The sequence below is a fragment of the Photinus pyralis genome, unplaced genomic scaffold, assembly GCF_008802855.1.
Source record: "Photinus pyralis isolate 1611_PpyrPB1 unplaced genomic scaffold, Ppyr1.3 Ppyr1.4_LG10, whole genome shotgun sequence".
NCBI lineage: Eukaryota > Metazoa > Arthropoda > Insecta > Coleoptera > Lampyridae > Photinus > Photinus pyralis.
Genome location: NW_022170250.1, coordinates 4,951,573 through 4,975,810, shown reverse-complemented (window position 1 = coordinate 4,975,810; position 24,238 = coordinate 4,951,573). Strand labels below are relative to the sequence as shown.

General features: G+C 37.4%; 2 protein-coding genes across 10 annotated transcripts; one reads left to right on the top strand and one right to left on the bottom strand.

The window, feature by feature from the left end:
• The first annotated feature begins 191 nt into the window (after nucleotides 1–191).
• LOC116162267 lies at nucleotides 192–3,401 on the top strand. 5 transcript variants are annotated; one of them, XM_031475866.1, is made up of 9 exons: nucleotides 192–380; nucleotides 428–718; nucleotides 765–815; nucleotides 1,836–1,871; nucleotides 1,943–1,955; nucleotides 2,391–2,426; nucleotides 2,554–2,589; nucleotides 2,849–2,893; nucleotides 2,941–3,401. In XM_031475866.1, exons 2-9 carry the CDS (start codon nucleotides 686–688, stop codon nucleotides 3,240–3,242), a joined length of 552 nt encoding a protein of 183 aa, XP_031331726.1. In that variant the 5' UTR covers nucleotides 192–380; nucleotides 428–685; the 3' UTR covers nucleotides 3,243–3,401. The 5 variants fall into 5 exon arrangements, with proteins under 5 accessions (XP_031331726.1, XP_031331724.1, XP_031331725.1 ...); XM_031475864.1 differs by having other exon boundaries at nucleotides 1,923–1,955; XM_031475865.1 differs by having other exon boundaries at nucleotides 1,836–1,875; nucleotides 1,936–1,955.
• Nucleotides 3,402–19,511: 16,110 nt separating this feature from the next.
• LOC116162266 lies at nucleotides 19,512–22,735 on the bottom strand. 5 transcript variants are annotated; one of them, XM_031475860.1, is made up of 9 exons: nucleotides 22,554–22,735; nucleotides 22,216–22,506; nucleotides 22,119–22,169; nucleotides 21,059–21,098; nucleotides 20,979–20,998; nucleotides 20,487–20,522; nucleotides 20,324–20,359; nucleotides 20,020–20,064; nucleotides 19,512–19,972 (listed from the first exon to the last, which is right to left on the bottom strand). In XM_031475860.1, the coding sequence occupies exons 1-9, from the start codon at nucleotides 22,639–22,641 to the stop codon at nucleotides 19,671–19,673; spliced, it is 909 nt and encodes a 302-aa protein (XP_031331720.1). In that variant the 5' UTR covers nucleotides 22,642–22,735; the 3' UTR covers nucleotides 19,512–19,670. The 5 variants fall into 5 exon arrangements, with proteins under 5 accessions (XP_031331720.1, XP_031331719.1, XP_031331721.1 ...); XM_031475859.1 differs by having other exon boundaries at nucleotides 20,979–21,011; nucleotides 21,063–21,098; XM_031475861.1 differs by having other exon boundaries at nucleotides 20,979–20,991; nucleotides 21,063–21,098.
• Between the last annotated feature and the right edge of the window lie 1,503 nt (nucleotides 22,736–24,238).

Here is a 24,238-nt window from a genome sequence, read left to right as displayed (position 1 = left end):
TAGATGTGCACCATAGTTAATTAACGGCAAAAAGCTAGTATACCTATACATAATAGTCACCACTTATTTTTTTGAAGTTGTCAGTTGTCACGCTAAGTTGATGAACCTCTGCAATTGAGATTATTTGAACTTGTCATCGATATGTTGTAACACTCTGTACATCAGTATGGGTCACAAGGTTACGAACCTTCTTTTTGGCACACTCCCAGGCCAAAACAGCAAATATGTACGCAATTCACTGCTGTGATTCACCGATTTTAGGTTTGCATGACCATGGCCTAGTATTTGCAAAATGTGTACCAATTTTTATAAAATGACCACCCCGGTCCAAAAAATTATCTTTATTACTGGTTTGTTTACATGTAATGTTTTTTCAAAAGGTAAAGCATTACAAAGTATTTGTATCTGTTAAGTGGTATCTTTTCAGAAAGTGAACCCTACTTAACTATTATGGTAAACAAGCAGCCACTACTGACAGACACGATCACGGTAAATAATGGACAAAATGTATACATCGATTGTATAGCACACCCTTCACATCATTCGGCTCTCTGGCTACCAAAGGATAAACATTTTAAACAAAAGGACACAATTTCAAGTAACACTGCTACTTTAAACTTAACCGAGTCAAACGCTGGAATTTACATTTGCCAAAGTCTCCCGACAAAATTAGAAAGATCCGTCAATGTTGTGGCTAAAAAACGAGTTAGACGTGATGGTGAGATGAAAAAGTATTTTCAACATTTTCACACGTTGGTTTGTAGGATCGCATGACTTCACTCTCCCTGAAGGACCAATCTCATTTGAGGAGGCGGGTAAGTTACATACGTTAATTTTTTGATTCGGAGCTCGTTATTGACAATCTGAGAGTTTGCCGCTGAAAAAATGCCTTCACACTATGTCCCGAGTCAGTTTTAAAAAAGAAGCTAGTGACCCGGTATGGATAACAACAATCATTTATTAACAAATTAACTGTTGCACAATAGGCAACTCAAGTAGTGATATGAAGATTGCAATTTTTAATTTTTGTGTTGTACTGTCCAATAAACATAATTTAATAAAAAATAGTGTCTCCCATGACTACTACCAACTTTAACAAAAATGAAAATTTCCTGTGCACATACAGGGTATTCCTAAATATGATGTAAATACGGAAGGGAGTAATTCAAATACACTATACTTTTTTATTAAAACAAACATGGAGAAGACTACATAATATAAAAAATGTCGTAGACGCCATCTCATTTTTATCAATCTGAACTTATCTACATGCCTGAGATTTTAAATTCATATAAAAGCGTTGTTGTCAAAAACGTCTCTTACACAGGGTGTTATAATTTCACCATTTTTTAACTTTGAGATATTTAGCTTAAATTTGGAAAATAAGGTATGTTGAAGAGCTTACATCATTGATAATGTCACTGGCAGGAGATGAGAAATTAATCTTCTGGTTTGTTTAACATTTTTTTGATCCCTTGTAATTTTTTCCTATCTGCGATCTTTTTGACAGTTTGCATTTGACACTGTATATTGTTTTGTATATGTTTATAAAGGAAACGTTCAAATTGTAAAGTGTATGATTATTATAACACACTGTAGATCGGTAACGAAGCGCTTGCGTACATATGTTTATACGATCTATTAGTAATAAAATAAGCCAAACATCGTACATCGTATTTAAGAACACTCTGTATACTAACAATAAGTTGCATTATACAATGTTACAAGCAATGGCCAACAGCGAGCTTATTAGTGCAAATTTTCAGCTTTACAGTAACGTTCTGAATTATTTAGTGAAAGAACATTGTCTAATATGTAACTTTACATATTTTTAGTACGATTGCAAAAGGAATTTTTACAGAAATATAAACGTGAGTATGTATTCAATTTTAATCTGTTTGAAATTATCATAATGCTTCCAGTAACTGACTATAGTTTGCAGAACCTCATACAAGGTGAGTAATAAAGATGGTTTTTTTAAGTTGATACTTACGCCTTATGTTGATCTGGTAAAAGAAGATAGTGTTGACTGTCGCCCATTAGTCGAAATTAGAGCAAGAAATAAAAAAATTGAAATTTGCCACCATGTATAACTTGATATTATCGTTTAAGAAGTCATAAATCGGAGTAACATTTAAAAAAATCAATATCTCAAATTTGGAACACCTGTATATTACATCAAAAAGATCAAGTTTGAAGGACTAATCGACGTGTCTGCAAATTCAAAAAGCCTTTGATTTGCTGAATTTAGGTTAAGTTAGATTCACCCTGTATAGTCGCGCGGTTGCCAGCTCTTACAAATATGTGTAACTTCGTACGTTTTATAACATATATACAGGGTGGACCCTTTCGAACTTATTCAGGAAGTGTCTAATTTTCTTTTATTTTAGAAACAGAAGACAGGCGTCGTCAAGCTGAAATAAAACGTGAGTCCTAATGTAGTTTATATGTACGCTTAAATTTAGGTTTGAAGTTCTACTAACACAAGCTTATTATTCATGCAATTTTCGTAGAATCTTTGCATTGTATCTAATTTTCTTTTGTGTTGTTTAGGCGCTGAAGAGCAGATGAAAGCTAAGAAAAGGGAAAGTGAGTTGAAACGTTTTATTTTTGTGATAAATTCTTGAGTGTTTTTGTTGGGTTAATTGCCATTATTATTAGAATGATTATACCTAAGGGATGGATTCACAGGCATTCAAAGTTCCAACACTGAACTAGTGAACCCATTTACAATAGGTGTCGCTATTTTAAATATAATAAATTTCATTGAATATCATTATTATTACATAACTGTACAATTTAGTGTAGGTTTACGTCTATTTGCCATTTACACATTCCATTTTTTAAGGTGTGAATCGCACTATCGGTGTAACAGTAGGAGTGCTTACCATTGGTATGTAACCCTAATCATTGAACAGATAAGCAAAATTGATTTTGTAGGCGGAGTAATTGTAGCAGTCTTGTGCATGGTTTCTAGAAATTCCAATAGAAAACCGCCGACACCTATAGCTGCAACATCCGTACCCACGAGAACAACCGTCGAACAACTGAGACCTTTAATTTCTCATACTGCTCAATCTCCGTATCGGCCGATTGAGACCAACATTGCACCTTATCCCCCCACTTCTTTCGCTGTACGCCCTACGGCACCGACAGCCGTCGAACCGGAAACGCCACCTCCGCCAAGTTATACCGAGGCTGTGAATAATATGCGGCCGACGGCACCGGCAATTACAACGTAAAAATTAACTTGAAACCATTTTTTAATTTAGGTGCTAATTTAGCCAAAGCCCAAGCTTAGATGCGACGTTGTCATTTACGTGAATTTATAAATTATTCTAACCATTGTTATCTGAAGAGTGTGATCTATAATAATTGAATACACTTTTTTTAATTTTGCATTCCATTCTTTTACTTTTAGAGGTTTCATGGTATGTCGTTGCAAAAAGGCAGTACTACCAGTTGAAGGACGTGTTTTATATAATCAAAGGTTTTATTACGGTATGCGCTAATCGCGATTCAGATTAACGGTGGGACCTCTGGTGGCAGCACATTGTAATTAATATTGGCGGGATAATACCGCCATTTTGTTTATTTGCAATTGCCAAACGTAATCAATATCCCAGTATCAAAACACGGTTCCCGCTCAAAATTCAAACAAAAGAACGGCATGTGATCCGAACGTCTAAGGTAGGGCCCCCTTACGTTACACGAAGCTAATACAATGACTCGGGACCCAGTCGGGCAGGAACACTCAAATAAAACGCTGTAATGTCTGCGAGTTTATTTATTATAAACTTATTCTGAAAACCCGGGAATTTGGATGTGGTACATTAAAAGCAAAGCAAGCAAAACCTAAAGGTGCCGCACTCTCGCAAAAGCAGGCTACCAAGGAGAAAAAGAGCGCGACTTAAGAAAAAACCTTGGCCTTGAATAAAACCAAAACTATGCTAATGACAAGCAAATTAAAACACCAACCACCTAAGCAGAACATGTGACACTACCTTAATTAATGAATGAATTCAAGTAGCAGGGTACGTTTGAACAGTATGCGTAGAGTATTCGTCACAACATTTCCTGTATACTTTCCTTTAATCACGGCTAGAAGGCAACTCACTTTTTATAGTTAGTCATTGGGTGGTGAACCTGGTTATTCGTTAGGTTTGGGCCAGCGTCTTCGCTTGATTGCCCACCTGTTTCACGGTTATATTGTTAGGGATTGGGCTGGCATATTTGCCTATTAACCCGTAGCGCAGTTAAGATTGTTAGGGTCAACACATTCACGCATTTATTGATATGTCACCTTACTAGTTATTCATATCATTGTATATCGAATGGAGTGTTGTGAAGTTTGTAAAAACATGTCTGATCTATTATTCATGTTGTGACGTAATAATAGGCAGTTATGACAATACACAGTGTGCTCGTGGAGCCCCAATTATGCTCAGTTTCCACATAATGACATTGGTATAAACCCCAGACGTCCGGAACTACTACCTGGGCGTCGATTCCCGAAGATGTGCTTTGTTCACATCGGCTGACCTTGATGTGAACGTGAAAGTGACTGCATTCTCGAACCTACCACATCGAACGAAAAGTTGATCGAACGCAACGACTGGTCTAGACCACTCGTTGCGTGAAAGGCATGCGCAGTTGCAGCTACAGGACGGATCTTGCAGCTGTTTTGCTATAGAGGTTATTTCAGTGCCCTAACTTCACATATTTTCTGTGAAATAAAACATGGAATTGTTCGAGGATTTTCTGGTTATTAATAGCAGTATCCATAATGCAAAAACAAAACAAAATACAAAACTGACAAATGACAGTTCAATTCTTGTCTGTGATTGGTTAGCGCATAAAGTTTGGCCACGATTCGAGAATGCAGCTAAACTTGAACTTATCCCTATCGTATACGATCATGACGTCATGGCAGCCGGTCACATCACGGAGCATATCGACCAACTTCGGGAATCGATGCCCTGTGCTTCGTAACACTCCCCTGACATTGGTCACGTAACGACACAAAACTGAAGATGGTTAAGAGATTGGTCGCCGCCCATGGGTAGGACGGCCTTGGGTTAGCAGCACTTCGTCCCTAAAGTTGGAGGTTCGAGGGCCCTCGGATCCTTTTGTGCCTTAGCTCTAGAACACCTTTCTATTCTAGCGTCTGAGCTCCCTCTCACGGTAGGAAGATATGAGTTACATACAACAAGGCACACACATTCGCGAATGTTACGAGTCGCCCTAAATTAAATACACCTAGCATTGCATGCCCTACTTCACGGAAGTCGAGGTTCTACATAGGTACACCCCCGTGCACCGTGTAACTGAGTTAAACGTGGTCTAAACCTGAGATATCGTAGACTTCCACAAGCACATGGATATTAGATAACACCTCGCATGTTGTAAATTACATATTAGCACAATGGTAGATGGAAAATATCTGATTTAACAAATGGCACAATTCATATAATTACATAAGAGTAAACTACATAAAATACTTTACCCGACACCAAAGTGGTTGAATCTTACGCACAAACACCAAAAACAAAGCTAAACTCTATGAATACAACTTAAAATACAATAAGCCCACCACCAACAAGCTTTAACAACCAACAAGGGACGCCAAGCCCCCAAATCCCAAATATCCTCCGGAAATTACGAAAAAAAATCGATAGGGGGTGATGGCGGTGGCTCATGTCCCCAGAATCTCCAACTATTTGACCGGTTGCATCCGACGTTGAAATATACAGGGTATTTAAAGGGATATAGACAGCTCACACATAAGGTGATCAAGTTTGGTCATAATTAATTCCGTTAAACTTCTAACCATAAAAGGGCGATGCTTGCAAAATTCACATTGATCTAGAAAAAGCTCACCGCCACAGCAACACAAGTCTCTTTCGAAGCTATATCAATGTTGGATGTTTTTCTTGACGTCTCTGGTGCAAAGTGGTGCAAAACAATACATCCTCAAGATATGCGAATTATAACGCTTATAAAATAAAGGATGAAATTTCTCACTAACCGATTTAGTATACAAAACCCTGTGGTTAACCCTTTCTTATATACAATCTAAACTATGTTAAAATTAAACACACACTTTTTATTCTTCCACACAGAGGAGTTTTTACCTATATTTTCTTATTTGATCGGCTGAAACTGTAGAAGCACTACGAACATTAAGTATCGCTGTTCTGAGAAATTGGAGAACAAACGATTATAAAAACTATAAAACTTTTTACTAAGCAACTGTTAAAACAAATGCATTTAAAAGTGTATCATGGCAAAGGCATTCGGGGAAGACTTTTTTCTTTTCAAACACCCTAACAATAAATCCTGCAATGCAGCCAGCAACGCTGCCTCCTGCATGCCGATGCAAGTGTAACATAACTACAACCACAGATGAAAAGATGTGTTCTCCCTTCCGTAAGGGGTTGCATGCTTTTACACTACAGGTCATTTTCTTGTTCTTGCTTGATAGCCTTCGACTTACAGCACTGACCACAAAGGTTCATATTGTGTAAAACAACCACACAGTTTGTATTAAATTATAGATCACGTTGTTATTTTATGGTTTATCACGTAAACTATTATCAGTAATCGTTAAACAAGGTGTGATGTACCCAAGTCGACAGCTCCCGCGCTAACGAAAACGGGAAAAACACGAACTCGGAACACCTGCGTAGTAACACAAACCTCGCACTCGACAATGTCCGGAACCCCTACGTTGTGGAAGGCCAGGTTGCACTCACTCGTACCCATGCTAATTATCGGAAAGGCGGAACGCAAATAATACGCTTAATTGAAATTGAAACACAAATAAAGTTTATTAAAGAACTGATCAAAAGGCCGAAAGACATCCTACAAATTTAGACAGAATACATTTAAAGCCAAAAAGTGCCAGGTTCCCCTAGAACTCGTCGGACAAAAGAACCGTGCTAAAGAAAATTCCGACTCACTGCTCACAGAGGTGAAATCTAGAGGGAAAATCTGGAGAATGAGAGGTAACATTGGATAACGCTAAACACATTTTACAACACAGCTACAATAGTTATACAAAGAATAATAATCCGAGTAAGTAATTCTTGAATTGGACAGATTGAAATATGACGTTAGTGCAATACAAACATGATAAGTTAAAGGGTGGCCGTCACAAGTAGATTTAAAAGGCACCTTCAATCTTTTCTCAGGTGTGAAAGATACATTCCGAAGTCTCTTACATAAAGTACACAAAATAAACATAATTAATTAGCCAGACCTCCTCCAATCTAGCAGGTATCTAAGGTCCTTGATACGGTAACCTTAGACTAAAGTTGTCGTTCGAAATACATGCCGCTAAGTATCTTTATCACTCCGGCATATACCTCTGCAAGGGCGAAACGGTTAATTACACTCAAAAAAGGCTGATTCGTACACAAAGAATTGAAGTCGCTAATCAATCTAAATGGGTTCAAAACAAACACATGAAAATTGATAACTGGCCAATCTTCAACAAATCAAACAAGAACCACTTTTACATGAAAGCAAATTACACCAAATTCAAGAATCACTTTACCCTGCATTACAACTAGCTGAAGGCAACATAATCTACAATATAAATCAATTACAACTAAGTACATTACCTTTCTGTTACAATGAACACCACACTAACTGACTACCCAAAGCAAAGTGAACTCAAAGACAAAAAAAATGAACCTGTGGGAACTCGAAAAGCTAACTCGGCAAAACTAAATCTATCCACCATTTCCTCCCTATACAGACTACTATTGTTATAATTGCTGACATTGAAGACTGAATACATTGTTGAATAATAACCCTATTGTTTTTTCATGAGAACGCTATTGAATTGTGGCTCGGTATCTGGCAACGGTAGCTTAAACGGTGTCTCAATATACGGTAACGGAACTTCTTGTTTGAAATTTGAAAGCAGACATCTCAAAGGATAAAACACAACGGCATATTAAAATCATAGATATCATAGAAGGGATGTTCCTCTTTAAAACCCATGTTACAGTTTTTCTAGAAGTGCCCCAGAATTCGAGAAATTAATTTTTAAATTTGACCTTACACTTACTTCTAAATAGAACACCTAACTTTGACATCGCATTAAAGAAGTTACAGAGAGGTTGGAAGAAAACCCCCTATAGGGGTGATAGAAGGGATGTTCCTCTTTAAAACCCATGTTACAGTTTTTCTAGAAGTGCCCCAGAATTCGAGAAATTAATTTTTAAATTTGACCTTACACTTACCAACTTCTAAGCAGAACACCTAACTTTGACATCGCATTAAAGAAGTTACAGAGAGGTTGGAAGAAAACCCCCTATAGGGGTGATAGAAGGGATGTTCCTCTTTAAAACACATGTTACAATTTTTCTAGAAGTGCCCCAGAACTCGAGAAATTAATTTTTAAAGTTGACCTTGCACGTACTTCTAAATAGAACACCTAACATTGACATCGCATTAAAGAAGTTACAGAGAGGTTGGAAGAAAACCCCCTGTAGGGGTGATAGAAGGGATGTTCCTCTTTAAAACCCATGTTACAGTTTTTCTAGAAGTGCCCCAGAATTCGAGAAATTAATTTTTAAGTTTGACCTTGCACGTACCTACTTCTAAATAGAACACCTAACTTTGACATCGCATTAAAGAAGTTACAGAGAGGTTGGAAGAAAACCCCCTATAGGGGTGATAGAAGGGTTGTTCCTCTTTAAAACCCATGTCACAGTTTTTCTAGAAGTGCCCCAGAATTCGAGAAATTAATTTTTAAGTTTGAACTTGCACGTACTTCTAAATAGAACACCTAACTTTGACATCGCATTAAAGAAGTTACAGAGAGGTTGGAAGAAAACCCCCTATAGGGGTAATAGCAGGGATGTTCCCCTTTAAAACTCAAGTTACAGTTTTTCTAGAAGTGCCCCAGAATTTGAGAAATTAATTATTAAGTGGATTTGTTAATTCTTTTAAATGTGAACGTTGTGATTTTAGTCATCTGATTTGCGCATGCGGTAGCTGTGGTTATGAAGCCGATTTTGCGTGATGTTTGCTGTCATTCACTTGTAAGGTTTGTTTTTAATTTTCGGCGTCCCTAGACTATAGTATATTAAACCACGATCTCTGCTTTTTTTATTCCATAAAAATTTCTCTTTTTGGTTATATGATTTTGTGATCCTGTATATTGTACCTATACGGTAGACAATTGCTATCCTCGTGTAAGTGCACGTGCACGGCGTAGTAGTTACTGTTATGGAGGTGGTTATTGCCAGTGGATCTACTACCTACCTATAAAAGGTCTGTGTACAGTTCATACACGTTATTGTGATGGTTACGGCTGGTAAAAGTTACAGCGAGGGCGGTAGAAAAGGCCTTACAGGGATGTTCTTGATTAATAACCGATTTTTTTGTTTTTCTAAAAGTAGGTACTCTACAATTTAAGAAAAAAATTAAGATTGTCCTACGTAACGTAACTTTTCTATCAACACGCAGATATAGTAGTTGTAGTTTGATAAACAATTGTAAATAAAGTTATGCAAAGTCTAGAAATTATCAAATAAATGATTTAAGGGAACGTAGGTGATTATAAAACACCCTGTACATTTAGAGTGAAGTTAGCTACGTTATGAATTAAGCTTGAAGTTAGGATATCTTTTGTCCTTTATGACTTTTTTATGTTTTATGTAAACAGTTAACCCAAACTCAGTTTGTCTCAGGTAAACGACTCACTTCAAGCGTAAAACCAATACGCCTAATACCTCCTTGTATGTCATGGACACGGTCATGGATGCACTTCTATGACAAATATTGTATTAGGTATTACACCTACAAAAGCCATATATATAAGAGAAGTATATATATGACAAAAGCTGAAATTTTTTGTCTGTGTCACTACTACCTCATGGCACAGCGTAGTTGCCACAGTTGTGTAGGTGGTTATGTTTATACTTACTATAATCAAGCTTATGTCCGTTTGCACCCACAAATTTAAGCGAGGCTTAGCTTAAGCGTAGCTTAACATCCATGGCAGCCATTGTCTCAATAATCGTTGCCATGGATTTTAAGCTACGCTTAAGCTAAGCTCCGCTTTAGATTTGTCGTGTCGGTGCAAACGGCCATTAGAGAAAGAAAGAGTGACGAGTTATAATGATCGTAAAGTGAAGCCCACATTTGTTTGTCATTTCACCGAAAACTAACCTATAATTTATATCTGTGAAAAAATATACTTTCGTGTGTTTTTTGACTATCACTTCCGTGCACTACAATGTACCATTGTCCAATAATGTTTTTAATCGCACACTTCGAGACTTAAGGATCGCATAAACACGAAAATGAAAATTTAAATAAACTTTGGCTCCGAAAATATGGCCGCCCCAGCCTTCAACGCGCAGCATTGCCCTTGATAGGATATTACCAGTCCCCTTTCTTTCATAGTTTAAGTAATCAAGCTTCAATCTGCACCTTACTTATTTTACCAGTGGCGATATATATGTGATTATTGGTTGTTTTTTACACTACTGGTATACTGCACGATTGCCAAGAGCGCTCTTTGTTTGACCCCATGTATTTTTAGCGTATCACAACCAAGTTGCGGTAACGCTTATAATTTATATGCTCAGTTTTCCGTCGTCTGTCTGTCTGTTCCATCGACATCTCGGTCCCTGGGTCACCTGTGGAGACCTCGGGTTTTCGTTAATTCATAGCTGCTATGGAGTATATTTGCCTGTTACTCATCACAGTACAGGTAACACTTCACTTTTTTTGGTCGTTTCCAAATCTTGCTTGAGGTTGTTTTTATTGAAGGGATTATGGCAGCTGAAAAGTTGCGTTAACACTTCACTTTTAGTTCGTCTCCAAATTTGGATTTTGGTATACTTTCTTTTTGTTGAATTGGATTTGAATTACTTACTTTCAGGGAAAATATTTCTATAGTGACGGCAGAAAGTTGATAAACATTAGAAACTTATATAAATAAATGTACTGCTACTGGTATTATACATGTATAGATGATTTCACAAATTGTCGTACACTTTCACGTTTAGGCAAATCTAACTCGTAGCAATGATTGTCGGGACATTGATTGTAGGAGTACTACAATGCGATCAAAAATTAGTTGCTTTCTAGTGACCTTTGATATTTTTGTTTACACGAAAAATCGTACTTAACATGATCTTCCAAAGGCGACTCGACATCAACTCATTTTTGATCGCCCGTTATTATGTTGAGTGCGAATTAGTGGGAAATGGATTTATAGTTTGTCTTTGTTTTTCATTCATTATTTAAGAACAAAACAATTAACAAAAAAAAAACAAACAAAAATGCACATGTCACCTTAACAATTTAAACTTTGACCGTTCGGCGTATGTTTAGTAACTGCAAAGTCACGGCCTTATAAGATTTATGGCAAGTGCAATATTCAATTTTTACTGGGCATCTACTTTTTCAAAAAATAACGAATTGCAGCTAAACGAATCACTTTAGATGTCATGTGTAATAAAGTCAATAAAATTGACCAAGGAATCGAAATATGCAATAATATACAGGGGGTTGGTTGCACTTAACTTTCATATAAATCACCTTGTAATTGCAATTTCGTTGAAAATATTTTTTTCACCCACGCACTAATGGCGCCCCCTGTATAATTTCGCCTTTAAATAAAACCTGTACTGTAATTGATGAGTAACAGGCAAATATACTCCATAGCAGCTATGAATTAACGAAAACCCGAGGTCTCCAGGTGACCCAGGGACCGAGATGTCGATGGAACAGACAGACAGACGACGGAAAACTGAGCATATAAATTATAAGCGTTACCGCAACTTGGTTGTGATACGCTAAAAATACATGGGGTCAAACAAAGAGCGCTCTTGGCAATCGTGCAGTATACCAGTAGTGTAAAAAACAACCAATAATCACATATATATCGCCACTGGTAAAATAAGTAAGGTGCAGATTGAAGCTTGATTACTTAAACTATGAAAGAAAGGGGACTGGGCGTCGATTCCCGAAGATGTGTTTTGTTCACATCGACTGACCTTGATGTGAACGTCAATGCCACTGCATTCTCGAATCTACCACATCGAGCGAAAAGTTGATCGAACGCAACGACTGGCCTAGACCACTCGTTGCGTGAAAGTCATGCGCAGTTGCAGCTACAGGACGGATCTTGCAGCTGTTTTGCTATAGAGGTTATTCAGTGCCCTAACCTATAAATTCACATATTTTCTGTGAAATAAAACATGGAATTGTTCGAGGATTTTCTGGTTATTAATAGCAGTATCCATAATGCAAAAACAAAACAAAATACAAAACTGACAAATGACAGTTCAATTCTTGTCTGTAATTGGTTAGCGCATAAAGTTTGTCCACGATTCGGGAATGCAGCTAAACTTGAACTTATCCCTATCGTATACGATCATGACGTCATGGCAGCCGGTCACATCACATGCACATCACGGAGCATATCGACTAACTTCGGGAATCGATGCCCTGGTAATATCCTATCAAGGGCAATGCTGCGCGTTGAAGGCTGGGGCGGCCATATTTTCGGAGCCAAAGTTTATTTAAATTTTCATTTTCGTGTTTATGCGATCCTTAAGTCTCGAAGTGTGCGATTAAAAACATTATTGGACAATGGTACATTGTAGTGCACGGAAGTGATAGTCAAAAAACACACGAAAGTATATTTTTTCACAGATATAAATTATAGGTTAGTTTTCGGTGAAATGACAAACAAATGTGGGCTTCACTTTACGATCATTATAACTCGTCACTCTTTCTTTCTCTAATGGCCGTTTGCACCGACACGACAAATCTAAAGCGGAGCTTAGCTTAAGCGTAGCTTAAAATCCATGGCAACGATTATTGAGACAATGGCTGCCATGGATGTTAAGCTACGCTTAAGCTAAGCCTCGCTTAAATTTGTGGGTGCAAACGGACATAAGCTTGATTATAGTAAGTATAAACATAACCACCTACACAACTGTGGCAACTACGCTGTGCCATGAGGTAGTAGTGACACAGACAAAAAATTTCAGCTTTTGTCATATATATACTTCTCTTATATATATGGCTTTTGTAGGTGTAATACCTAATACAATATTTGTCATAGAAGTGCATCCATGACCGTGTCCATGACATACAAGGAGGTATTAGGCGTATTGGTTTTACGCTTGAAGTGAGTCGTTTACCTGAGACAAACTGAGTTTGGGTTAACTGTTTACATAAAACATAAAAAAGTCATAAAGGACAAAAGATATCCTAACTTCAAGCTTAATTCATAACGTAGCTAACTTCACTCTAAATGTACAGGGTGTTTTATAATCACCTACGTTCCCTTAAATCATTTATTTGATAATTTCTAGACTTTGCATAACTTTATTTACAATTGTTTATCAAACTACAACTACTATATCTGCGTGTTGATAGAAAAGTTACGTTACGTAGGACAATCTTAATTTTTTTCTTAAATTGTAGAGTACCTACTTTTAGAAAAACAAAAAAATCGGTTATTAATCAAGAACATCCCTGTAAGGCCTTTTCTACCGCCCTCGCTGTAACTTTTACCAGCCGTAACCATCACAATAACGTGTATGAACTGTACACAGACCTTTTATAGGTAGGTAGTAGATCCACTGGCAATAACCACCTCCATAACAGTAACTACTACGCCGTGCACGTGCACTTACACGAGGATAGCAATTGTCTACCGTTATAGGTACAATATACAGGATCACAAAATCATATAACCAAAAAGAGAAATTTTTATGGAATAAAAAAAGCAGAGATCGTGGTTTAATATACTATAGTCTAGGGACGCCGAAAATTAAAAACAAACCTTACAAGTGAATGACAGCAAACATCACGCAAAATCGGCTTCATAACCACAGCTACCGCATGCGCAAATCAGATGACTAAAATCACAACGTTCACATTTAAAAGAATTAACAAATCCACTTAATAATTAATTTCTCAAATTCTGGGGCACTTCTAGAAAAACTGTAACTTGAGTTTTAAAGGGGAACATCCCTGCTATTACCCCTATAGGGGGTTTTCTTCCAACCTCTCTGTAACTTCTTTAATGCGATGTCAAAGTTAGGTGTTCTATTTAGAAGTACGTGCAAGTTCAAACTTAAAAATTAATTTCTCGAATTCTGGGGCACTTCTAGAAAAACTGTGATATGGGTTTTAAAGAGGAACATCCCTTCTATCACCCCTATAGGGGGTTTTCTTCCAACCTCTCTGTAACTTCTTTAATGCGATGTCAAAGTTAGGTGTTCTATTTAGAAGTAACGTGCAAGGTCAAATTAAAAATTAATTTCTCGAATTCTGGGGCACTTCTAGAAAAACTGTAACATGGGTTTTAAAGAGGAACATCCCTTCTATCACCCCTACAGGGGGTTTTCTTCCAACCTCTCTCTAACTTCTTTAATGCGATGTCAAAGTTAGGTGTTCTATTTAGAAGTACGTGCAAGGTCAACTTTAAAAATTAATTTCTCGAGTTCTAGGTAACATGGCATTTCTAGAAAAAATTGTCAACTTCTTTAAAGAAAACTGTAACATGGGTTTTAAAGAGGAACATCCCTTCTATCACCCCTATAGGGGGTTTTCTTCCAACCTCTCTGTAACTTCTTTAATGCGATGTCAAAGTTAGGTGTTTTGCTTAGAAGTAAGTGTAAGGTCAAATTTAAAAATTAATTTCTCGAGTTCTGGGGCACTTCTAGAAAAATTGTAACATGGGTTTTAAAGAGGAACATCCCTTCTATCACCCCTATAGGGGGTTTTCTTCCAACCTCTCTGTAACTTCTTTAATGCGATGTCAAAGTTAGGTGTTCTGCTTAGAAGTTGGTAAGTGTAAGGTCAAATTTAAAAATTAATTTCTCGAATTCTGGGGCACTTCTAGAAAAACTGTAACATGGGTTTTAAAGAGGAACATCCCTTCTATGATATCTATGATTTTAATATGCCGTTGTGTTTTATCCTTTGAGATGTCTGCTTTCAAATTTCAAACAAGAAGTTCCGTTACCGTATATTGAGACACCGTTTAAGCTACCGTTGCCAGATACCGAGCCACAATTCAATAGTATTCCCATGAAAAACAATAGGTTTATTATTCAACAATGTATTCATTCTTCGATGTCAGCAATTATAACAATAGTAGTCCGTATAGGGAGGAAATGGTGGATATTTAGTTTTTGCCGAGTTAGCTTTTCGAGTTCTCACAGGTTCATTTTTGTCTTTGAGTTCACTTGTCTTTGGGTAATCAGTTAGGGTGGTGCTCCGTAGAACAGAAAGGTAATGAACTTAGTTGTAATTGATTTATATTGTAGATTATGTTGCCTTCAGCTATTTTTAATGCAGGGTAAAGTGATTCTTGAATTTGGTGTAATTTGCTTTCAATGTAAAAGTGGTTCCTGTTTTGATTTGTTGAAGATTGGCCAGCTATCAATTTTCATTTGTTTGTTTTGAACCCATTTGGATTGATTAGCGACTTCAATTCTTTGTGTACGAATCAGCCTTTTTTGAGTGTAATTAACCGTTTCGCCCTTGCAGAGGTATATGCCGGAGTGATAAAGATACTTAGCGGCATGTATTTCGAACGACAACTTTAGTCTAAGGTTACCGTATCAAGGACCTTAGATACCTGCTAGATTGGAGGAGGTCTGGCTAATTAATTATGTTTATTTTGTGTACTTTATGTAAGAGACTTCGGAATGTATCTTTCACACCTGAGAAAAGATTGAAGGTGCCTTTTAAATCTACTTGTGACGGCCACCCTTTAACTTATCATGTTTGTATTGCACTAACGTCATATTTCAATCTGTCCAATTCAAGAATTACTTACTCGGATTATTATTCTTTGTATAACTATTGTAGCTGTGTTGTAAAATGTGTTTAGCGTTATCCAATGTTACCTCTCATTCTCCAGATTTTCCCTCTAGATTTCACCTCTGTGAGCAGTGAGTCGGAATTTTCTTTAGCACGGTTCTTTTGTCCGACGAGTTCTAGGGGAACCTGGCACTTTTTGGCTTTAAATGTATTCTGTCTAAATTTGTAGGATGTCTTTCGGCCTTTTGATCAGTTCTTTAATAAACTTTATTTGTGTTTCAATTTCAATTAAGCGTATTATTTGCGTTCCGCCTTTCCGATAATTAGCATGGGTACGAGTGAGTGCAACCTGGCCTTCCACAACGTAGGGGTTCCGGACATTGTCGAGTGCGAGGTTTGTGTTACTACGCAGGTGTTCCGAGTTCGTGTTTTTCCCGTTTTCGTTAGCGCGGGAGCTGTCGACTTGGGTACATCACACCTTGTTTAACGATTACTGATAATAGTTTACGTGATAAACCATAAAATAACAACGTGATCTATAATTTAATACAAACTGTGTGGTTGTTTTACACAATATGAACCTTTGTGGTCAGTGCTGTAAGTCGAAGGCTATCAAGCAAGAACAAGAAAATGACCTGTAGTGTAAAAGCATGCAACCCCTTACGGAAGGGAGAACACATCTTTTCATCTGTGGTTGTAGTTATGTTACACTTGCATCGGCATGCAGGAGGCAGCGTTGCTGGCTGCATTGCAGGATTTATTGTTAGGGTGTTTGAAAAGAAAAAAGTCTTCCCCGAATGCCTTTGCCATGATACACTTTTAAATGCATTTGTTTTAACAGTTGCTTAGTAAAAAGTTTTATAGTTTTTATAATCGTTTGTTCTCCAATTTCTCAGAACAGCGATACTTAATGTTCGTAGTGCTTCTACAGTTTCAGCCGATCAAATAAGAAAATATAGGTAAAAACTCCTCTGTGTGGAAGAATAAAAAGTGTGTGTTTAATTTTAACATAGTTTAGATTGTATATAAGAAAGGGTTAACCACAGGGTTTTGTATACTAAATCGGTTAGTGAGAAATTTCATCCTTTATTTTATAAGCGTTATAATTCGCATATCTTGAGGATGTATTGTTTTGCACCACTTTGCACCAGAGACGTCAAGAAAAACATCCAACATTGATATAGCTTCGAAAGAGACTTGTGTTGCTGTGGCGGTGAGCTTTTTCTAGATCAATGTGAATTTTGCAAGCATCGCCCTTTTATGGTTAGAAGTTTAACGGAATTAATTATGACCAAACTTGATCACCTTATGTGTGAGCTGTCTATATCCCTTTAAATACCCTGTATATTTCAACGTCGGATGCAACCGGTCAAATAGTTGGAGATTCTGGGGACATGAGCCACCGCCATCACCCCCTATCGATTTTTTTTCGTAATTTCCGGAGGATATTTGGGATTTGGGGGCTTGGCGTCCCTTGTTGGTTGTTAAAGCTTGTTGGTGGTGGGCTTATTGTATTTTAAGTTGTATTCATAGAGTTTAGCTTTGTTTTTGGTGTTTGTGCGTAAGATTCAACCACTTTGGTGTCGGGTAAAGTATTTTATGTAGTTTACTCTTATGTAATTATATGAATTGTGCCATTTGTTAAATCAGATATTTTCCATCTACCATTGTGCTAATATGTAATTTACAACATGCGAGGTGTTATCTAATATCCATGTGCTTGTGGAAGTCTACGATATCTCAGGTTTAGACCACGTTTAACTCAGTTACACGGTGCACGGGGGTGTACCTATGTAGAACCTCGACTTCCGTGAAGTAGGGCATGCAATGCTAGGTGTATTTAATTTAGGGCGACTCGTAACATTCGCGAATGTGTGTGCCTTGTTGTATGTAACTCATATCTTCCTACCGTGAGAGGGAGCTCAGACGCTAGAATAGAAAGGTGTTCTAGAGCTAAGGCACAAAAGGATCCGAGGGCCCTCGAACCTCCAACTTTAGGGACGAAGTGCTGCTAACCCAAGGCCGTCCTACCCATGGGCGGCGACCAATCTCTTAACCATCTTCAGTTTTGTGTCGTTACGTGACCAATGTCAGGGGAGTGTTACGAAGCACAGGGCATCGATTCCCGAAGTTGGTCGATATGCTCCGTGATGTGACCGGCTGCCATGACGTCATGATCGTATACGATAGGGATAAGTTCAAGTTTAGCTGCATTCTCGAATCGTGGCCAAACTTTATGCGCTAACCAATCACAGACAAGAATTGAACTGTCATTTGTCAGTTTTGTATTTTGTTTTGTTTTTGCATTATGGATACTGCTATTAATAACCAGAAAATCCTCGAACAATTCCATGTTTTATTTCACAGAAAATATGTGAAGTTAGGGCACTGAAATAACCTCTATAGCAAAACAGCTGCAAGATCCGTCCTGTAGCTGCAACTGCGCATGCCTTTCACGCAACGAGTGGTCTAGACCAGTCGTTGCGTTCGATCAACTTTTCGTTCGATGTGGTAGGTTCGAGAATGCAGTCACTTTCACGTTCACATCAAGGTCAGCCGATGTGAACAAAGCACATCTTCGGGAATCGACGCCCAGGTAGTAGTTCCGGACGTCTGGGGTTTATACCAATGTCATTATGTGGAAACTGAGCATAATTGGGGCTCCACGAGCACACTGTGTATTGTCATAACTGCCTATTATTACGTCACAACATGAATAATAGATCAGACATGTTTTTACAAACTTCACAACACTCCATTCGATATACAATGATATGAATAACTAGTAAGGTGACATATCAATAAATGCGTGAATGTGTTGACCCTAACAATCTTAACTGCGCTACGGGTTAATAGGCAAATATGCCAGCCCAATCCCTAACAATATAACCGTGAAACAGGTGGGCAATCAAGCGAAGACGCTGGCCCAAACCTAACGAATAACCAGGTTCACCACCCAATGACTAACTATAAAAAGTGAGTTGCCTTCTAGCCGTGATTAAAGGAAAGTATACAGGAAATGTTGTGACGAATACTCTACGCATACTGTTCAAACGTACCCTGCTACTTGAATTCATTCATTAATTAAGGTAGTGTCACATGTTCTGCTTAGGTGGTTGGTGTTTTAATTTGCTTGTCATTAGCATAGTTTTGGTTTTATTCAAGGCCAAGGTTTTTTCTTAAGTCGCGCTCTTTTTCTCCTTGGTAGCCTGCTTTTGCGAGAGTGCGGCACCTTTAGGTTTTGCTTGCTTTGCTTTTAATGTACCACATCCAAATTCCCGGGTTTTCAGAATAAGTTTATAATAAATAAACTCGCAGACATTACAGCGTTTTATTTGAGTGTTCCTGCCCGACTGGGTCCCGAGTCATTGTATTAGCTTCGTGTAACGTAAGGGGGCCCTACCTTAGACGTTCGGATCACATGCCGTTCTTTTGTTTGAATTTTGAGCGGGAACCGTGTTTTGATACTGGGATATTGATTACGTTTGGCAATTGCAAATAAACAAAATGGCGGTATTATCCCGCCAATATTAATTACAATGTGCTGCCACCAGAGGTCCCACCGTTAATCTGAATCGCGATTAGCGCATACCGTAATAAAACCTTTGATTATATAAAACACGTCCTTCAACTGGTAGTACTGCCTTTTTGCAACGACATACCATGAAACCTCTAAAAGTAAAAGAATGGAATGCAAAATTAAAAAAAGTGTATTCAATTATTATAGATCACACTCTTCAGATAACAATGGTTAGAATAATTTATAAATTCACGTAAATGACAACGTCGCATCTAAGCTTGGGCTTTGGCTAAATTAGCACCTAAATTAAAAAATGGTTTCAAGTTAATTTTTACGTTGTAATTGCCGGTGCCGTCGGCCGCATATTATTCACAGCCTCGGTATAACTTGGCGGAGGTGGCGTTTCCGGTTCGACGGCTGTCGGTGCCGTAGGGCGTACAGCGAAAGAAGTGGGGGGATAAGGTGCAATGTTGGTCTCAATCGGCCGATACGGAGATTGAGCAGTATGAGAAATTAAAGGTCTCAGTTGTTCGACGGTTGTTCTCGTGGGTACGGATGTTGCAGCTATAGGTGTCGGCGGTTTTCTATTGGAATTTCTAGAAACCATGCACAAGACTGCTACAATTACTCCGCCTACAAAATCAATTTTGCTTATCTGTTCAATGATTAGGGTTACATACCAATGGTAAGCACTCCTACTGTTACACCGATAGTGCGATTCACACCTTAAAAAATGGAATGTGTAAATGGCAAATAGACGTAAACCTACACTAAATTGTACAGTTATGTAATAATAATGATATTCAATGAAATTTATTATATTTAAAATAGCGACACCTATTGTAAATGGGTTCACTAGTTCAGTGTTGGAACTTTGAATGCCTGTGAATCCATCCCTTAGGTATAATCATTCTAATAATAATGGCAATTAACCCAACAAAAACACTCAAGAATTTATCACAAAAATAAAACGTTTCAACTCACTTTCCCTTTTCTTAGCTTTCATCTGCTCTTCAGCGCCTAAACAACACAAAAGAAAATTAGATACAATGCAAAGATTCTACGAAAATTGCATGAATAATAAGCTTGTGTTAGTAGAACTTCAAACCTAAATTTAAGCGTACATATAAACTACATTAGGACTCACGTTTTATTTCAGCTTGACGACGCCTGTCTTCTGTTTCTAAAATAAAAGAAAATTAGACACTTCCTGAATAAGTTCGAAAGGGTCCACCCTGTATATATGTTATAAAACGTACGAAGTTACACATATTTGTAAGAGCTGGCAACCGCGCGACTATACAGGGTGAATCTAACTTAACCTAAATTCAGCAAATCAAAGGCTTTTTTGGAAATTTGGCCAGACACGTCGATTAGTCCTTCAAACTGTGATCTTTTTGATGTAATATACAGGGTGTCCCAAATTTGAGATATTGATTTTTTTAAATGGTAACCCGATTTTTTATGACTTTCTTAAAGACGATAAATATCAAGTTATACATGTGTGGCAAATTTCAATTTTTTTATTTCTTGTCTAATTTTTCGACAAATGGCGAACAGTCAACACCTGATCTCTTGTGGTACCAGGATCAACATAAGGCGTAAGTATCAACTTAAAAAAACCATCTTTATTACTCACCTTGTATGAGGTTCTGCAAACTATAGTCAGTTACTGGAAGCATTATGATAATTTCAAACAGATTAAAATTGAATACATACTCACGTTTATATTTCTGTAAAAATTCCTTTTGCAATCGTACTAAAAATATGTAAAGTTACATATTAGACAATGTTCTTTCACTAAATAATTCAGAACGTTACTGTAAAGCTGAAAATTTGCACTAATAAGCTCGCTGTTGGCCATTGCTTGTAACATTGTATAATGCAACTTATTGTTAGTATACAGAGTGTTCTTAAATACGATGTACGATGTTTGGCTTATTTTATTACTAATAGATCGTATAAACATATGTACGCAAGCGCTTCGTTACCGATCTACAGTGTGTTATAATAATCATACACTTTACAATTTGAACGTTTCCTTTATAAACATATACAAAACAATATACAGTGTCAAATGCAAACTGTCAAAAAGATCGCAGATAGGAAAAAATTACAAGGGATCAAAAAAATGTTAAACAAACCAGAAGATTAATTTCTCATCTCCTGCCAGTGACATTATCAATGATGTAAGCTCTTCAACATACCTTATTTTCCAAATTTAAGCTAAATATCTCAAAGTTAAAAAATGGTGAAATTATAACACCCTGTGTAAGAGACGTTTTTGACAACAACGCTTTTATATGAATTTAAAATCTCAGGCATGTAGATAAGTTCAGATTGATAAAAATGAGATGGCGTCTACGACATTTTTTATATTATGTAGTCTTCTCCATGTTTGTTTTAATAAAAAAGTATAGTGTATTTGAATTACTCCCTTCCGTATTTACATCATATTTAGGAATACCCTGTATGTGCACAGGAAATTTTCATTTTTGTTAAAGTTGGTAGTAGTCATGGGAGACACTATTTTTTATTAAATTATGTTTATTGGACAGTACAACACAAAAATTAAAAATTGCAATCTTCATATCACTACTTGAGTTGCCTATTGTGCAACAGTTAATTTGTTAATAAATGATTGTTGTTATCCATACCGGGTCACTAGCTTCTTTTTTAAAACTGACTCGGGACATAGTGTGAAGGCATTTTTTCAGCGGCAAACTCTCAGATTGTCAATAACGAGCTCCGAATCAAAAAATTAACGTATGTAACTTACCCGCCTCCTCAAATGAGATTGGTCCTTCAGGGAGAGTGAAGTCATGCGATCCTACAAACCAACGTGTGAAAATGTTGAAAATACTTTTTCATCTCACCATCACGTCTAACTCGTTTTTTAGCCACAACATTGACGGATCTTTCTAATTTTGTCGGGAGACTTTGGCAAATGTAAATTCCAGCGTTTGACTCGGTTAAGTTTAAAGTAGCAGTGTTACTTGAAATTGTGTCCTTTTGTTTAAAATGTTTATCCTTTGGTAGCCAGAGAGCCGAATGATGTGAAGGGTGTGCTATACAATCGATGTATACATTTTGTCCATTATTTACCGTGATCGTGTCTGTCAGTAGTGGCTGCTTGTTTACCATAATAGTTAAGTAGGGTTCACTTTCTGAAAAGATACCACTTAACAGATACAAATACTTTGTAATGCTTTACCTTTTGAAAAAACATTACATGTAAACAAACCAGTAATAAAGATAATTTTTTGGACCGGGGTGGTCATTTTATAAAAATTGGTACACATTTTGCAAATACTAGGCCATGGTCATGCAAACCTAAAATCGGTGAATCACAGCAGTGAATTGCGTACATATTTGCTGTTTTGGCCTGGGAGTGTGCCAAAAAGAAGGTTCGTAACCTTGTGACCCATACTGATGTACAGAGTGTTACAACATATCGATGACAAGTTCAAATAATCTCAATTGCAGAGGTTCATCAACTTAGCGTGACAACTGACAACTTCAAAAAAATAAGTGGTGACTATTATGTATAGGTATACTAGCTTTTTGCCGTTAATTAACTATGGTGCACATCTATATCTCTGCTATGGTGTAATGATCTTAAGGTAAGTTCATAGCTCTCCGTTCATACGTTTCCGTTTGTCCGTTAGCCAACCAGAAGACAGCAAATTTTTAAATCGTACGTCGTCCGTTTACGACGGAAAAGTTGGTTGAAGTTGAACATTTACGTTTTTAACAAGAGTGAGGTTATGTTTGGTACGTTAACAGCGTTCGCCTATTCGTTCTTCACGGTAATAACCAGATAGCAATGTGTTCTTACTTTCGTACCATTTTTACATACTGAAAATGACGGAGAGTACAGTACAAAATAAAGTATAGGTTATGGTTATACTTGCAAATGTACAATGTGGACGGATTGCTATGAACCTTAACAAAATGTACTATTCGTTTGACGGATCAACGCAACGGATGAACCAATGAATAAAGAATACCAGAAGGAGCATTAATCAGTTGTATACGAGAGAGAGAGTGCGACGGAAGTCGGCCATTTGCAAAAGCCACTTATGAGCCATTTTTGTTGTGGCTGTTGCAGTGACATAAAAAGAATGGTTAGTTGTTGTGCTTGTGGTTGCTCCAAAACAGAAAAAAATAAAACTTTGGGAATTACATTTCATGTGTAAGTATTGATACCAATATTATTTTTACATAGTACATGTAAATTTACACATTTTTTATCGGAATGTAGTTTGAGGTTAGTTAAACAAAAGTCATATGCGGAGTAGACACATGGGGGTTTATATTGTTTTCGTGTAAAATTCTTTATAATTGTATCCTTCTACAACTGTAAGGTAGGTACGCCACTGCAACAGGAAACTACTGTCCTCCATTTGCAAAAGCCATCGCGGCCGCACGTATATTGTTGATATTCTCGGTATTCTTTATTCATTGGGATGAACGGAGAGCTATGAACCCACCTTTAGCGTCCTACTATCGGGCTAACGCCAACTTCAAGTCACACCGGACTATCACACCCATATTCTGTAGTAGCGGGAATGCCAAACTAACATGGCTGCCTATTTGAACATTCTCGCTTACATTTCCCGCGAGAATCTGTCACTCGGAGCCACTCCGAGTGCACTAAGATCGTGATCGTCATGTGGGACACCTACGGGTTCTCAGCAGGCACTGAGGGCGTTTTATGGGTAAGGAACACCAAAAGCAATAGCTGATTAAGTTTATATTGAAGCTAATACCAAAACGGTGTCCCTGCAGAGGGTCTTAAGTGGTTCTATACTACTCCGGCATTTACCTTACGAATTAGGAAAACTGCAAGAAAACCTAATTCCGAGTAGTCCTATAATGAACAACATCTAATGTACA